At 42.4% G+C, this 17,615-nt stretch overlaps 2 protein-coding genes across 2 annotated transcripts; both read right to left on the bottom strand.

The window, feature by feature from the left end:
* Positions 1–4,396: 4,396 nt before the first annotated feature.
* LOC139375033 (beclin 1-associated autophagy-related key regulator-like) lies at positions 4,397–11,671 on the bottom strand. Its single transcript, XM_071116402.1, has 9 exons — positions 11,171–11,671; positions 10,247–10,309; positions 10,076–10,118; positions 9,835–9,916; positions 9,117–9,354; positions 8,436–8,665; positions 7,920–8,128; positions 7,637–7,722; positions 4,397–7,570 (listed from the first exon to the last, which is right to left on the bottom strand). Exons 1-9 carry the CDS (start codon positions 11,443–11,445, stop codon positions 7,270–7,272), a joined length of 1,527 nt encoding a protein of 508 aa, XP_070972503.1. The 5' UTR covers positions 11,446–11,671; the 3' UTR covers positions 4,397–7,269.
* Positions 11,672–12,525: 854 nt separating this feature from the next.
* Positions 12,526–17,163, bottom strand: LOC139375032 (TATA box-binding protein-like 2). Its single transcript, XM_071116401.1, has 7 exons — positions 17,097–17,163; positions 16,558–16,823; positions 14,185–14,272; positions 13,944–14,035; positions 13,510–13,677; positions 13,038–13,132; positions 12,526–12,578 (listed from the first exon to the last, which is right to left on the bottom strand). Exons 1-7 carry the CDS (start codon positions 17,139–17,141, stop codon positions 12,562–12,564), a joined length of 771 nt encoding a protein of 256 aa, XP_070972502.1. The 5' UTR covers positions 17,142–17,163; the 3' UTR covers positions 12,526–12,561.
* Positions 17,164–17,615: the final 452 nt, after the last annotated feature.

The raw sequence follows: 17,615 nt of genomic DNA, 5'->3' as shown, positions 1-17,615 counted from the left end.
GTATAGTGGCCAGACGGAAGCCACTCCTCAGTAAAAGGCACATGACAGCCCGCTTGGAGTTTGCCAAAAGGCACCTAAAGGACTCAGACCATGAGAAACGAGATCCTCTGGTCTGATGAAACCAAGATTGAACTCTTTGGCCTGAAGCATGGTGGTGGCAGCATGCTGTGGGGATGTTTTTCAGCGGAAGGAATGGGGAGACTAGTAAGGATCGACGAAAAGATGAATGGCGCAAAGTACAGAGATTCTTGATTAAAACCTGCTCCAGAGCGCTCAGGACCTCAGATTGGGGCGAATGTTCACCTTCCAACAGGACAACACAGGAGAGGCTTCGGGGACATGTCTCAATGTCCAGCCAGAGCCCAGACTTGAACCTGATCAAAAATCTCTGGAGAGACCTGAAAATAACTGTGCAGCGACACTACATCCAACCTGACAGAGCTTAAGAGGATCTGCAGAGAAGAATGAGAGAAACTCCCCAAATACAGATGTGCCAAGCTTGTAGCGTCATACCCAACAAGACTCAAGGCTGTAATCGCTGCCAAAGGTGCATCAACAAAGTACTAAATAAAGGAAATCCTACAGTGCATTCAGACCCCTTGACTTATAGTTATGACTCATTCTGTGGTACTCCATTGGCTAGGCTTGAATTTCCCTGCCAATTATATTTGAAAATATGTAGGTATATGATCACACTGGTAAGAGAATTTGTTGTATTACTTACACTAACATGGCTTTTCAAGAGAATGAGCAATCTGCAGAAAATGTCATGCCAACTCTTGATACACAAACAAAACCCCCCTTCGAGACGGAAACTCAGTTCCCTTAACTCAGTTATTACTGTTAATCAGGCTAAAACGCTCTGGAACACTCGTTCCAAGCCTAGAGGAATATTGGGAGGTCATCTGAATGTTCATAGCATTATTTTTAAACGTGAACAGGTAGAACATTTATCGAATGACTCAAATCTATTTTTTTTCTGTTTCTGAGATTGGCTGAAAAAAAGTCTTCCTCTCCCCTCATGTATCTCACTATTATTGGATTATATCGACCACCGACATCTGATATCTTGTTTTATGACCATTTAAATGCCATGCTTAAAGAATGTGATCATAAGGCGATTTCAATATAAACTGGGAAGAAAAAACTCGAGATCACAGACTTTCAACCGGACTCCAACAATACAAGGTCCAACCAGAGTAACACAGTCATCCCAGACTCAAATTGATCTGGTGTTTACTAACAGACCTGATCAAATAATTAAGTCCACTAACTGACTAACTGGTTGGTATATCTGACTACAATGTTACATTGGTGGTTAGAAAGCTCACTAAAAAGAGATTTAGGAAACATATTCATGTGCAAAAGTACGATAAAAAAAATCCTGAAAAATGAGCAGAGTAACTAAGATGAGTCAAATGGACTGTTCTGATCTGTTAAGCAATAAAGACCCAGAGTCTGGATACAGAACATTTCTGTAAGCTATTGACAAAGTGGATACCTCTTTTACTAGGAAATTTAAACGTTAGCCAAGATGGAAAACCTCTCTACCATGGCTCAACGAGGACCTCTGGAGGCAGATGAGAGAACGGGCACTGAAGAGAGATAAGGTGTTAAGGAATATTTTTAAAAAAGCAAACGCATAATTCTTTCTTAGTGTGATCAATGAAACAAAACGAAATGGCAAAGTGGTTTGGAAAAATCTCAACAAACCAACAGGGAGAGAAAAAAAACATCCTGAATTAAAGGTTAATGGGATTCTAATTCAAGACTCCGATTTCATATCCACCATCTTAAACAATTTTTTTGCTGATTGTCAAATAACTGGCTCAGATATTTTCAACCAAGTCCACAGTTCTCACTCCCATAGATAATAAACCAATATTCAGAATTCCTGAAATCTCAGCGTCAGCTGAGTATTACTAGCTTCTTCAAGAGCTCTAGAACTAAATATTTGGTCTAGACACTGTATTCCTGAAGAGACACAAATATTCTCTGATTGCCCCTATTGTACATCTAGTTAGTCTGTCCATCAAATATGGGCTCTTCCCCAATGCTTGAAAGTTTGCTGCAGCCATACCTGTTTTAAATCTGGTGACCCAATACTGGTGGAAAATGTCCAGCCTATAAGCATTCTTCCAGTGCTATCAAAAGTAGCTGAAAGATGGGTGGCTGATCATCTGACTGATCACCTCATTCGGGGTAACTCCATACATTAAATGCAATTTGGATTCAGAACTAACCAATTCAATCTAAACTGGACATAGGTGGTGAAGTCGGTATTTTTTGGATCTTAAAAAGGCCTTTGATACTGTGAATCATGAGGTCCTCCTATCCAAACTATCCTCCCTTAATGTGTCCACTGAAGTTATTAGTTGGATGTATATCTAACAAACAGAAGTCAAAAGGGTTTGTCTGGGGAACACTCAGCCGGACTCTCTTTACTATAACATTGGGGTCCCACAAGGGTCAATATTAGGCCCCCTTATGTTTACCATCTATATAAATGATCTCCCACTTGCTTGCCCACAAGTTAACATGCAGATGTATGCAGACGATACAGTATGTACACTCAAAAATAGACAACTAGTTGTAAACAAGTTAACTGAAGCTATGGTACATGTTTCTAAATGGATGACTAATTATTACCTGCATTTAAATATGACTATGTACTTCTCTAAGAAATCCAATGATTCTTCCCAACGAGCTGCTCTTGTTAATGGGAAGAATCTGAAAGTTGTGTTTAACTTCAGGTATCTTGATGTCATTTTGGACTCCAACTTGACATTTAAGAAACATGTGAAGGTGGTTAAGACTGTTAAGTTTGGATTATCCAACTTTAGGTTTATAAGACCTTCCTCTGGAGGCCGCCAAACTATATAGGCATGCTATGATCTTCTGACATCTGAGATATTGCCTCACATGCTGGTCACAAGCAGGAGCTACTATTCTGAAACCAATTGAATCACTCTAAACACTTAAGATGTTTGATAACAAACCAAACAGTTACCACCATTGTCATATCCTTTACAAACATCATTTATTTAGTCTGGATAGCTGTAAGCAGTATGTAGATGCAAGCCTTGTCTTTAAGACAAGTCTGGTCTTGCCCCTCCACCCCTATACCGGAATATCATGCTCAAGGAAAGCCCCTCCAGGATAACAAGGGCAGTAACTAGAGGGGATTGGTGTCCCTTTTCCACACAGTAAAATTGGTCAATCTGCCTTCTCTGTTAGAGCTACAATATACTGGAATGCAATGCCCATGGACTTGAGAAGCTGCACTGATCATTGTATTTTTTTATTTAAATTGAAAACATGGCTCAAATCTATCCAAACCTGTACACATGAGTTATCTGTGGTTCCTCATATGTAAGATGACAGTTGATGACAGTGTTGTTGTTGTTAGAATAATATATTATTGGATGTAATGTATTTGTACTGTTTGTGTGAGTCTTTGTGTAGTGGCTGTGTAAAGTCCCTTACCTGCCCGGGGACTACGGGTGCAAATGAGCTTTTGGCTAACCCCGGCACATTTACATGGCTGTTGCATATCAATATTGTAATATTGATGTTGATTAATGTGCATTGTGCCCTATAAATAAATAAATAATAGGTGCACTTGATTTACCTCTCTGGGGGTGTAGGCGGAGTTCTACCTTCAGACACATGAAATGGTTCAAAATGGGAACACTGCCTTCCCGGCACTAGGGCTGCTGAATCAAGTGCACCTATGCCAACAGCGCGAAACAAATATACAAAATAGGAACGTCGGGCTTTATCGTTATTTTTAAGTTTGGTGATAAACGTTGGTAACCACTGCTACAGACGTTTTTATATAAAAGACCCGGACCCCTTCGGGACTCGCCCTTGTCTCACAAACACTGCTCTTGCTCAGCCCCCGTTAATCACAGACTAATTGTTGGTATCTACGGATGCAAAAGAAAGACTAATCTAATTGTACAGCACAGAAGTCCGTAGCACAAACAGTTTCAAAGGGGTTAAAAGTCAACAGAGCTAGTGTTATTTACCAGAAAGCTAAGGTTATTTTGGCTGCGTTTACATAGGAAGCCCAATTCTGATATTTTTTCTACTAATTGGGATTTTGACCAATCAAAATCTTTTTCAGAGCTACACTGATTGTGAGAAAATGAAGAGAAAAAAAACAGATCAGAATTGGGCTGCCTGTGTAAAAGCAGCCTTTGAGTCAACTGTGGAACCTGTTTTTCTGTGAAGCAGATAGTTAGAATATACCAGTAAATAGTTTGGGGTTTGCAGTGCAGCCAACACACACCCATTAGATTCCATCTGAACATGGTTGTATAATACACTTGACAGTGACACTTCTTTCTTAAATGGTTCAAATAAGACTTATGGCAACAAATCATTCATCCTGTTTTTCTTTTTTTAACACAACCGATTTTGTCACTAGCAGGTACAAGTTATAAAGGTCATTACAGGGGTCTTCATTTTTGTCATGTGAAATATTGCTTATTGTGACAGTGGTAAATGCTTAATCTGCATTACCAGTCATTTCAAAATTAAGTTCTACAAGCTCTGAATAAGAAAAATAAACTAACATCTTATGAAGTAAGGCAAAGATGTACAATTGAAGTCGGAAGTTTACATACACTTAGGTTGGAGTCAATAAAACTTGTTTTTCAACCACTCCACAAATTTCTTGTGAACAAACTATAGTTTTGGCAAGTCGGTTAGGACATCTACTTTGTGCATGACAAGTCATTTTTCCAACAATTGTTCAGACAGATTTTTTCACTTATAATTCACTGTATCACAATTCCAGTGGGTCAGAAGTTTACATACACTAAGTTGACTGTGCCTTTAAACAGCTTGGAACATTCCAGAAAATTATGTCATGGCTTTAGAAGCTTCTGATAAATGATGTCAATTAGCCTGAGTCAATTGGAGGTGTACCTGTGGATGTATTTCAAGGCACGACATCATGGGAAAAATCAAAAAGAAATCAGCCAAGACCTCAGAAAAAGAAATGTAGACCTCCACAAGTCTGGTTCATCCTTGGGAGCAATTTCCAAACGCCTGAAGGTACCACGTTCATCTGTACAAACAATAGTACGCAAGTATAAACACCATGGGACCACACAGCCGTCATACCGCTCAGAAAGGAGACGCGTTCTGTCTCCTAGAGATTAACGTACTTTGGTGCGTTAAGTGCAAATCAATCCCAGAACAACAGCAAAGGACCTTGTGAAGATGCTGGAGGAAGCAGGTACAAAAGTATCTATATCCACAGTAAAACGAGTCCTATATCGACATAACCTGAAAGGCCGCTCAGCAAGGAAGAATCCACTGCTCCAAAACCTCCATAAAAAAAAGCCAGACTACGGTTTGTAACTGCACATGGGGATAAAGACCGTACTTTTTGGAGAAATGTCCTCTGGTCTGATGAAACAAAAATAGAACTGTTGAGCCATAATGACCATAGTTATGTTTGGAGTAAAAAGGGGGAGGCTTGCAAGCCGAAGAACACCATCCCAACCGTGAAGCACGGGGGTGGCAGCATCATGTTGTGGGGGTGATTTTCTGCAGGAGGGACTGGTCCACATCACAAAATAGATGGCATCATGAGGTAAGACAATTACGTGGATATATTGAAGCAACATCTCAAGACATCAGTCAGGAAGTTAAAGCTTGGTCACAAATGGGTCTTCCAAATTGACAATGACCCCAAGCATACTTCCAAAGGACAACAAAATCAAGGTATTGGAGAGGCCATCACAAAGCCCTGACCTCAATCATATAGAAAATTGGTGGGCAGAACTGAAAAAGCATGTGCGAGCAAGGAGGCCTACAAACCTGACTCAGTTACACTAGCTCGGTCAGGAGGAATGAGCCAAAATTATCCCAACTTATTGTGCGAAGCTTGTGGAAAGCTACCTGAAACGTTTGACCCAAGTTAATAAACTATTTAAAGGCAATGCTACCAAATACTAATTGAGTGTATGTACACTTCTGACCCACTGGGAATGTGATGAAAGAAATAAAAGCTGAAATAAATAAATCATTCTCTCTACTATTATTCTGACATTTCACATTCTTAAAATAAAGTGGTAATCCTAACTGACCTAAGACAGTGAATTTTTACTAGGATTAAATGTCAGGAATTGTGAAAAACTGAGTTTAAATGTATTTGGCTAAGGTGTATGTGAACTTCAGACCACAACTGTATTGTGTCCTATCCTATCATTTAAGCCACCTATGTCACTGTTCGAATCACCTGAATAAAGACCCACAAAACACACCAATGAGGTTTTAGGCACCCACGTTACTATAAATAGTATAAATCTACCCTTCTGAGGAAAACAAATGCCACTAGTTCATCTCTCTCCCCAACATTGAACTGCTGCAGTCAAGTTTGTCCCCCCCCACCACCAACACACACACACACACACACACACCTGGTAAGTAAACAGCATTTGAAGTAAAACAAAGAAAGTGCCATGCCATCATTTAGTGAGAATAACTAAGGTCATGCCCCTTGTTTGGCATTCGTCAGTCTTCAAAACACAATCCTTACACAAACCATTTTGTTGTAATGCGGCAGGAAGGAAGGTTCTGTCCCAAATGGCACCCTAGTCCCTATGTAGTGCACTACTTTTGACCAAGGCCCATAGGGCTCTGGTCAAACGTTGTGCACTATATAAGGCATAGGGTACCATTTGGGATGTAGTAAAGAAACATTAAGAACCGACAATATAAATGGGTACACAGGAAAGCAACAGAAGCTCCAGTCTCTCTTTAAATTGTCTTCTCACAACAACTGGGATGGAGCGTGCAGATGGCCGAGAGTTGTGAGAGAGACTACTCTTTGAATAACACCCGTCCCAAGCGACAGTCTTTCGCACTATAACCATTTTTACCAGAAAAATCACTGTTGTCAATGACAACATTCTCCTCCATAAGAAAGTGAGCGATACATTCCCCTTCCTCCCACAGGGATTCAGTCATGCAATTTAGTAAAAACAAATATCCCTTCTTGGTGGTAGTGGACCAGGACTGCAGGCTGATTACAGGCCTAGGCCAGAACAGAACAGTCTCTGTGTGGTGGTCGGTGGCAGTGCTGCATAGCTCCAGCCAGTCCTGGGGTGCATTCATTAGACACCAAACGGACTGAAACACTACCTGAACTTGTTCAATAAAAAAAAACACTTGTTTTTATTCTACGTTGCAAAACGTTTTTCTAGTGTGCTCTAATATATACGACCCTGGCCAGTGAGTCCCCAGCCTCCCTCAGCGCTGGCCGGTGTAGGCCCGAAACCAGGAGGTGACGGATGCTGCTGCTGAGGAGATCATGCCCCCGGCCTGGCCCACGGGCTGGGACACCTGCATGGCCGTGCTCTGGGACAGGTCCATGGGTTGGGAGGGGATGTCACAGAAGCGTGGGCTGGGGACTGTTTCCCAGTCTGTCCCCAGGTCTGTCTCCTCATCCGTCACCATCTCATCCCCGCTTTCCTCTGCCGGGCCGGCCGCCTCCGGCTCAACAAACTCCATGGAGTCCTCCAGGTCAGCAGTCACCTCGTACGGACCCGTCCTGCACAGAGAGAGAGTCAGGCGGTGTCCCAAATAGGATTCCATTTTTGACAAGGGATCTTCTTACCTGCCCAGGTTTTTGTTGTCAGGAGAGACAAGGAACATGATGTTCCTCAGGGTGTGGTGAGGGTGCAGCAGCTCACTCTCAACATGCTGCACAGGAATACACGCAACTGGTTAGTGGCGTGCATCTCCGGTGTGGGTTGATACATACAAGCTAGATCAATCATGTAACAAAGTGATTAACAGTAACAGGGCCTAGAACCCAGAAGAGAAAGCAGCAGCACAGTGGCAAGGAAAATATACTCCCACCAGGAAGAAACTTCTAGACGAACCATGCTCTGTAGTACCTGTGAGAAGCAGAGGTGAAGGATGTTGGTGTTGAGCTTGGTGACAGCCCGGGTGAACCTGTACCTGCTCAGGCTGTCACCACAGAACTCACTGTTACACAACTTCTTGGGCAGATTGACATCCAGGATGTGAGAGAGGATGTTGATGAGCTGGGTAGCAAAACAGAGGGCTGCACTGATGGTGTGGGCTGGGTTGATGTGGTCCAACTCTGGAAATGGAAGCTCTTCATGAGAACAAGTAGCCTTGGCACAGTACAAGTCAATATTGCAGATTGGTAACCTCCAAGGACTAGATGTTCCTCTCAATCGGCTAGTCGTTTGTCTTTGTCACATCTCAAAGGACAGATAATTTGATTATGATGTCTTATTTTGGTAAGAGTGTGGAGCTAGAAAAGTATACTAAAACACATAGTAAAATGTATGCACACACTGTTCTGTCAGTCGCTTTGGATAAAAGCATCTACTAAATGACATATATAATTATTACATACAACATATTTTGCTATAATGTCCTACCGGGCCCCTCGTTGGTGCTCTTCTCCTCCACCCAGCTGTAATAGGGGGAGCAGTCCCCGTTGCTGGGCAGCGTGACCCTGGGTCCAGTGATGCTAATGGAGGTCTCTCCATTCTGGTCATCCCAGATCCAGCGCCCTGACAGGTAGGTGGTGCGGCGGGCCTCAGCCAACTCACTCACTGTGCTGGAGGTCAGGACCAAGTCACACTCCGACAACACGTCTGCTGGGTCCCTGAGGGAAAGGAGCAAAGAGAGGGAGAGACTGTCATTACAGGAAGTGTGTCTCTATAACTAAGTCAAACAGCAGATGAGAGGTCCCTCAGCATGCACTTTCAGATTTGAATCAAGAATCAGCTGACCCACATCCTAAAACAACAACCAATGTCTCAAATGGACAGAGAGCCTTGATATCGGTGCTGTCCGTGAAAACTAAAGCCCAGCTTCATAATGCTGGCCAGTCATGGATGGAGTAATACTTAACACTTGGCTCTGGCCAATGCTGTATGACAGTGGTTCTGAAAGCTCTCCTCAAGGACCCCCGGCTGTTCCATATATTTGATCTAGTTGAAAGCCAGCACACGTGATTCAACTTGTTAACGTATCATCAAGCCCTTGTTTAGGTGAATCGGGTGAGTTAGTGTAAAATACACTTCAAATAAACTTGAAACCATGGCCATGCTTACCTGCTACCCTGTTTCTCCTCCTGTGTGGGGAAGATGTGAGCGGTGAGCTCCAGGATGTGTCCTCTACGGACCTCAGCCAGGTGCTCCAGACGACCCTGCAGCTCCTTGCCCCTCTTCTCCAGCAGCTCTCCCAGCCGCAGGTTGTGTCTCTCTATCTTGTCCCTCTTCTCCTGATGGCGGCTGGCCCGCCGCTGCAGCCTCTGGCTCTCCTCTTGGGAGCGAAGCAGCAGGTCCTTACCTGGGAGAAGAGGGAGAGGTAATAAGTTGATTGACTAATATGGGTCAAGTGGCAGCCTATTCCTTATACAGCGTACTACTTTTGACCAGGGCCCATAGGGCCTGCACTAAATAGGGAATAGGGTGCTATTTGGGATGCAAGCCAATGTCTTGCACCATTTCAGGTTTGACTGTTGTCTTAGACAGGCTACATAAAGACATGGGTATGAGGAAGAGAATAAATCAAGATGATTCTTTTAATAATGTACAATATAATACAACAGTCAAATAGTGCATTGTCATTTACACTCACCTCCATATGTATTTTGACAGTGAAGCTACCATTTTAAATTTGAGATCAGATGTTTCATATATGTCACCTTTTATTGGAGGGTATTTTCATACATATCTGTTTTATGGTTTAGAAATGGGGGTGAGTGTATACATTCACATGGAGGTGAGTATCACTGATTTGAATGGCTGTCAAGACCATGTAACTCACCACTTTTCACCTCTTCATTCCCACAACCAATAGCCTCCTTCAGCTGCTCTATTTTCATCTTGCATGACATGATCTTCCATTTCTGAATGAATGAAACAATACAAAATGCTAAGGGTAGATGGGAGTTGAAGAGAACAGGCAGGCTATTGCCGCATTTGAAAAACATACCTCGCGTAGGGCAGCGTAAATTAACGATAATTTATATAAATATGGGAGGTCCTCTACTCATAATTCAACTTACCAGCTGATCTGCCTGGACTTTCTTGTCCATGGCTTTAATGACCCTGGAAGAAAGAGTATAGTGTAATATCAATATGGTTAATATAAACAATGGAAGGTAGGAAAACAAATGCTTGAAAACTGCAAAGTATTATTTAGCATATTCATGATAACTGCAAATATTATACTGTACATGTGTTGGAAACGTTCTTTCTCCACCTTCAGCATTTTAAGTCTTTCCAATTTGTCAGTGTATCTGGGAAAAAAAAATTTACCATTAGAAAACCTACATTAAAAAACAATGGAGTGTTACTTTTTCTGACATCATAGCAGAATGATTCAATGCCGCATTCAAAACAACTGATAACTCGGGGGGGAAATTAGCTCTAAGAAAAATCGATTTGAACGGTCATCCAACTCGGAATTCCAACTCCAGAACTCGGGCCTCATTCTAGAGCTCCGACTTTCTGATCTGAATATCACTGACGTCATGATTTGACCTCGTATTTCTCCGACTTCCCAGTTGTTTTGAATGCAGCAAAAGTGCCCATTGCCCACTCCAGGCAGGTGTTGGCAAGAGTGTGGCCTAGCTTTTTATTTAACTAGGCAAGTAAGTTAAATAACTAATTCTTATTTACAATGCTCCCTCCCAACTTCACACAAACAAGTTGAGATGTATTGTACTTCAATTGTATTTTTCTTTACAATGTAGCCATTTGATTAAGAAAAATACAAAAAGTATGTCAGTCACTGTGAAAGTAAAGTATTAAGACACTAGAAAGTTAGTTACTGTATGTACTGTGTTGAGTACGAGAAAGTTGGTGCTCAAATGACATGATTAAAAATAACATATTGTGTTGTGCAATCTAGGCCAATACTGTTCCGCAAACAGCCTTACTGGGTATAACTTAGGTTACACGTGTAAACAAGCTAGCTAGCTAACGTTTTGCTAAAGGTGTTGGTTGTAGCTAAACAATATAGCTAGCTAGCTAGCCAGCCAGTTTGTTTGATTGTTGGTAGCGATTAAATGCAATGTTAGCTGATAATGCATAGCCAACATTTCATAAAGCCTTTATTTAGAGCTGTGTTGTGAAGTTAGCTGAATGTAAACACGCACCGTTCAGGGTTTCTACCGTCGAAGTATATAAAATCGCCTGCATGGATGCATCGGGCGCACGTCAGCCTGCGCCTGGCGGTGTTGCAGAGAGGACATCGCTCCACGGCGACATACAAACCCTCCGCATCGTCCACAGACTCCACCATTTGAGACCCAGGGGAACCTGTGGTGTTTGTGGCGTGTAGGAGGTGCGAGCGGAGCTGTGGCCGAGCCCCGGGCAGCGCTCCCAAAGTCCCTTCGCCAGAGCGGACGTCGCTTCGCAGTGAGGATGCCATGATGATGGAACTGCGGTTCAAGCGCTAACTAAATTATAGCTCTTCTGGCATCGAGTCTGAGTTTTCACTACTTATTGTAAATGTTACGGATATATTTACCACCGCAATGCCGTCTTCATTTTCGGGAAATGTAGCTATGTTCAGTCATGGACTATATTGCTGCTGTTAGCTAGCCCGCAGCAAACTGTGCTGACTATTTTGCATGAGATGGTTTGTTTACGTACGTATGGTCACGTGGGCACATGGCTATAGATTTACAACAGAACATCTACTGCATGACGTATAACATGCAAACTTCGTTTTTATTAGAAGGTCCTGTATTCCATTTCACAATTATAAAACTACGTTACAAGTTGCCCATCTACAAACTTTTATTTAACACTCCAGAAGTGCAACACACAAAATTAAACAATTTAGGACGCATGTATTTTACACACATGAAGATTAAGTGCGTCAAATGCTTTCATCGTCTTCACAAAAAATCAGCGAAGGCACTTCATTGCTTTCTGAATCCCTTCAGAATGGGGTATATGTTCTCAAAGGCTTCGTATATTTCTCGACGTTCTTTAGCTCCTGAAAGAAAATGGAGAGTACGTCTGGCTGCATTTTGTTACGTGAACATTTATTTTCAAATGTGAAAAGCAAGCATGGTCATCATAGTACGTACGATATTGTATTAGACACATTCAGGTAGGTCCCTCCCTGTTAGGGGTAACAATCTATACCCAGTACAGTAGGTGGCGGGCAATGTAAAAGAGCAACCCGGTGAGAAAGTGGCAGAAGCGGATGTTACGTTTAAATTAGATGTGTGGAGTGGAGATGAGGGATTGGATTACAGTGGCGAATGCAAAAGGAAACGAAAAGTAAAGTGGAATCTAGTAAATCCAAGCCTAGTTAGTTTTTGGTCAGAGTAAGGGTTTTGCATCGATGTTACCTAGGAGATCCGATTGAAGTCTCTACAAATTGTGAATGAGGTGGCATTGATGAGAGTAATGAAGCGGGTTTATTTGTGTGTGTATATATGGAAGAGAAGGCGTGCGCTCTGTGCCTCATTAAAGATATCGGATTGGAATGTGTCGACTGTGGATCGTCGAAGCAGGGAGCCTAGCAAGGCTGTTATCGCTGGGATGACACTAGAAGTAAAAGCAAAGGATATACAGTATGTGAAGAATTGGATCAAGTGGTTGGTGCACACAGACTGATGGTGGATGGAGTGAGGAAGCCCACTCCATCCATTCTGTTTTATGAAGAGTCTCCCTTCTCACGTATATTTCTGTTGTATGAGAACCTTGGTGCCAAAACCCATGCAGTGTTATTTATAAGTCGGGACCCCAGTCAAATGAATACACATGCCGTACAGTAGGTGGCGGCAAGACGCCAATAGGTGTAGTATGCCATAAAACCGTACAAGAATAGGCGTATTGAATACGCCCTGTGTCACATTCAGTAGCCAAACATTGAAGATAGAAATGCCATGAATAGAGCCGACATGATTTCATATGCCAGAGAGGCATTTGTTTTACGTAGCATTTCTATCGGAATGTTCAACAACAATGTCCTGCTAAACCCGCCCCAGTTGTCAACATACGTACCTGTCAGGACCACTTTTCCAGACACAAAGATCATTAACACAATACGTGGTTTCACCATGCGATAGATCAAACCAGGAAACAGTTCTGGCACATAACTAGAGGGCCAAAAGGCATCAGTTAGTTACAGGAGAAAAGGTTGCTCAGGTCTGGGGTATATTTGAATATTCTGTGAAAACTGATTATAAAATACCCTATAGTATTCAAGCAACAAAATGGAAGAGTCACTGACTAAAGGATGACTGCCAATTGTTGTCTATATAACAAAATGGTCTATATTCCTTTAAAAAAATTAAAATAAAAACACTCCCCCACATGGATTTAAATAAATGGACTACTGGTGTGTGGAATATGATGGTGGAAACCTTCCTACCATGCTTGCACCAATACATTGCTTTTAAATGCACAAGAGGGCGTGAACAAGTGCACACTTATGGAGAAGGCTAGAAAGTCCTAACACAGCCAGTAAATGTACCTGCTGAACTGCTGATGATCCAGCAACAGACCCTCCAGTCGGATGGGGAAGCAGACATCACAGCTCCCCACCATGTTATGTATCTTGAAGTCTAGGAATTTGGCAGGAAAGCCCAGCTTTTGCACCACTCGAGCAAACTTGCGGGCAGCTAAGTGACACAGCTCCTCACTGTCAGAATAGAAAGCAAAAACGGCATAGTGGCATTGCTCAAGCAATGAGAGGTACATAACGAATGTTTAAATGTAGTAAAATTTAAAAAAGAAGGATGGGGCCCTGGAAATAAGTGTGATACTGGTATTCAGTAGGGCACACTAACAAAACATCTAGCTACATAAACAAAGTGTGCTTTCATTGGAAAGTTCAATTGAACTCAGTTTCTAAACAGTTTCTTTCTACTGAACACAACCATGGTTCATACTGTCCTTACGTCTCACCTCTTGGCTCCTGTGCAGACCATCTTTCCAGAGCTGAAGATGAGCGCTGTGGTCCTAGGCTCCAGTATTCTCATAATGACAGCATCAAAACGCTGAAACATGAGTACAATGCCCACATCATGATAATGGAAAACTAAAGATCTGATCATGACCAATTAAAATCATTCAGGAAAACATCCTTTGGAACAAGCTACACAATACTATATATAAAACTAAGCGTAAACTGGATATACTTGAATACCTTGGGGTTGTACTCCGCATTTCTGGCTTGTAGAGCAATGGACTTCAGGTCCAGTGGGCAGGCCAGATTCACTGTGGATACAATATTCCTGGGCATAAACAATAAAAAGGGCTCACATGCAAGCACTGATCAATACAAGCAAGACATGTAGGGGCCAATCTGACATTGTACACTATTCCCTATTTAGTGCACCACTTTTGGCCAGAGCCAACAAAATTCCCTCTGTATAAAACACTCATTTCCCAGGAGCGTCTTCATTAGTGAAAACCCTAGTATTAGCCAAACAAGTCACAACAGAAACCATTTAGATTGTTTGGAGTAGCCCTTGACTCATTTCCATTACACACAAGAGTCATTGGACAAAGCGTCTTATGTAGGAGTTCTGTTAAGAGCTGCGACATTCGGTTTGAATATTAAAAACACACCTCTTGCAGGTACAGTTTTGGAAGCAGAAGGACCTTGTCTTTCATGTCACTGAGAAATAATAAAGGTTAAATTGAGACACCTTTATAAGGTCAGGGATCCCACACAGCCATATTTACATGTTACAGCGCTTGTTTACAGTTAACATACTGAAGACAGAGTGGACTACCTGTGCTAATTAACTATCTGCATCTCCAAACATCTGCGTGTAAAAGGAAGACAGATGCCACAAATGTGTTGTCACTGGAAAAACTGTCAGCTGCAACTGTTTAAACAGTGTTAATTTTTTCATTTGGGAAATGATTTTCTCATGTGATATGAAAGTAGAGGGATTTATGTTTCAAGAATGGTACCGCAATTGAGAATCGATTCACCTTCAGGATTGAGCATGGCTGTTTTTGCTTCCATAGCCAATTCACCCTTTAAAAAAACAACATGTAAGGGCTAAGAAGTAACGTTATGCTCCTTTATTACAATATTGGGCTAAGTTTGGAGTAAAATGTTGCAAAACTTTTTGCTAAGACGTGCCTTGGTTTCTCAAATGACTGCCTCTCCTGGTTCACCAACTACTTCTCTAATAGAGTTCAGTGTGTCTAACCGGAGGGCCTGTTGTCCAGGCCTCTGGCAGTCTCTAAGGGGGTTCCTCAGGGTTCCATTCTTGGACCGACTCTTCTCCGTATACAATCAATGATGTCGCTCTTGCTGCTGGTGAGTCTCTGATCCACCTCTACGCAGACGACACCATTCTGTATACTTCTGGCCCTTCTTTGGACACTGGTAACAATCCTCCAGACAAGCTTAAATGCCAGACAACTCTCCTTCCGTGGCCTCCAATTGCTCTTAAATACATGCTCTTCAACCGATCGCTGCCTGCACCTGCCCGCCCGTCCAACATCACTACTCTGGACGGTTCTGACTTAGATATTTGTAGTTGTCCACCTATTCTAAGTGTCTGGTTAGACTAAACTCTCCTTCCAGACTCACAAACATCTCCAATCCAAAGTTAAATCTAGATTTGGATTCCTATTTCACAACAAAGCATCCTTCACTCATGCTGCCAAACATACCCTTGTAAACCTGACCATCCTACCAATCCTCGACTTCGGCGATGTCATTTACAAAATAGCCCCAATACCCTACTCAATAAATTGGATCCAGTCTATCACAGTGCCATCCGTTTTGTCACCAAAGCCCCATATGCTAACCACCACTGCGACCTGTATGCTCTCATTGGCTGGCCCTCGCTTCATACTCATCACCAAACCCACTGGCTCCAGGTCATCTACAAGACCCTGCTAGGTAAAGTCCCCCCTTATCTCAGCTCGCTGGTCAACATAGCAGCACCCACCTGTAGCACGCGCTCCAGCAGGTCTCTCTCTCTGGTCACGCCCAAAACAAATTCTTCCTCTGGCCGCCTCTGCTTCCAGTTCTCTGCTGCCAATGACTGGAACGAACTACAAAAATCTCTGAAACAGGAAACACTTATCTCCCTCACTAGCTTTAAGCACCAGCTGTCAGAGCAGCGCAACAGATTACTGCACCTGTACATAGCCCATCTATAAATTACGCCCAAACAACTACCTCTCCCCCTACTGTATTTATTTAGCTCCTTTGTACACCATGATTTCTCCATACCTTGCACATTCTTCCACTGCAAATCTACCATTCCAGTGTTTTACTTGCTATATTGTATTTACGTCGCCACCATGGCCTTTTTTTGTCTTCACCTCATTTGCTCAAATTGTATATAGACTTATTTTTCTACTGTATTATTGACTATGTTTGTTTCACTCCATGTGTAACTGTGTTGTATGTGTCAAACTGCTTTGCTTTATCTTGGCCAGGTCGCAATTGTAAATGAGAACTTGTTCTCAACTTGCCTACCTGGTTAAATAAAGGTGAAATAAAAAAAATAATGAATAAAACCCAGGTTATTATAACATTACGCACTGTAACATGGGGATGATTCCAGAACTCTCAGCCACTGGGGTCACGGGTGTCATGGGACAGAAGGTAGAGGCTCCCGGCATGGCCACCTTTTTAGGGTCAGTCTCAGCAGACTCCTCTTGCCTACAGGCATCGAAGACGCCACTGTCTTGTGTCACGTTAGCATTAGAAGCATCATTTCCACTGGTCTCTTCCGGCAGGAAGCTGAGATCCAGATCTTTCCCGACGTCCTTCTCCGGTTGGCTCAAGGAGGAGAGGTAGGATGGGCCCTTCATTTCCAGACACAAGAAAAAGGAGAGTGGAATTACATGGACTTTTTTTTTTTTTAAACTATAGGCTTATTGAAGATTGAACACCTGCTGGTTGAAGTAATTTCAAAATGTTGAGGTTAATTTTGCTGAGTAATAAACTGTTTCACCCACCTCCAAAACACTACCTTGACTGCTTTCATAATCCCCTTGACACTGACAATCAGTCCCACTGATACTTACTGATACATTTGCAATTGGGTCATCAAAATACTGTACATGTAGGGTACTTACTGGTACATTTGCAATTGGGTCATCCAATGCTGAATCTTCATCCATGATTGATCATTTAGAAACAAACAGGATTCACTTTTAAACACCACTGGGAGCCTTGGTGGTGTTCATTGATTGACAGACAGCTAAATTAAGTACAGGTGTGAATACTTTGTAGCAAACGCCTATGCCCTATGGTGTAATTGCAGACCGCAATTTGGGGCGTTTCTTGATGTGGGCATTCCTTGATATCAGGAAATGCCAATTTGTTGTCTGCCATTGGTTAGTCCATTGATACCTGCCATTGGTCTGTTTTTGTGTTATGAGACTGCTGGTTTCTTGACACAGATGATTTGTTAACATAGCAGGTTAGGAGAATGAGGTTAAGGTTAGGAAAAGGGTTAGGCTTAGCTAAAATACTACAGTTGTCAACAACTGTTGTCCAAAACACGAAAGAAACTGCCAGGGACCAATGGCGAGCATGATATCAGGAAACGCCGATATTAACAAACTGTTCTAAAGTCTTCCACCAGAAGAGGG

This window comes from Oncorhynchus clarkii, chromosome 19 (genome assembly GCF_045791955.1).
Source record: "Oncorhynchus clarkii lewisi isolate Uvic-CL-2024 chromosome 19, UVic_Ocla_1.0, whole genome shotgun sequence".
Lineage (NCBI taxonomy): Eukaryota > Metazoa > Chordata > Actinopteri > Salmoniformes > Salmonidae > Oncorhynchus > Oncorhynchus clarkii.
The sequence above is the reverse complement of the archived record's forward strand: the minus strand, read 5'-3'. Positions and strand labels throughout refer to the sequence as shown.

Excerpts from the sequence above, each read along its gene's own strand:
- LOC139375033 (XM_071116402.1), bottom strand. The coding sequence starts at position 11,445 with ATGGCATCCTCACTGCGAAGCGACGTCCGCTCTGGCGAAGGGACTTTG. Across the intron at positions 10,119-10,246 it reads AAAGAACGTTTCCAACACAT|GGTCATTAAAGCCATGGACA; the intron begins GTACAGTATAAT and ends TCTTTCTTCCAG. Across the intron at positions 9,355-9,834 it reads GAATGAAGAGGTGAAAAGTG|GTAAGGACCTGCTGCTTCGC; the intron begins GTGAGTTACATG and ends CTCTTCTCCCAG.
- LOC139375032 (XM_071116401.1), bottom strand. The coding sequence starts at position 17,141 with ATGGATGAAGATTCAGCATTGGATGACCCAATTGCAAATGTACCA. Across the intron at positions 16,824-17,096 it reads ACCCAATTGCAAATGTACCA|GGCCCATCCTACCTCTCCTC; the intron begins GTAAGTACCCTA and ends CTGGAAATGAAG. Across the intron at positions 14,036-14,184 it reads ATGCGGAGTACAACCCCAAG|CGTTTTGATGCTGTCATTAT; the intron begins GTATTCAAGTAT and ends CTCATGTTTCAG.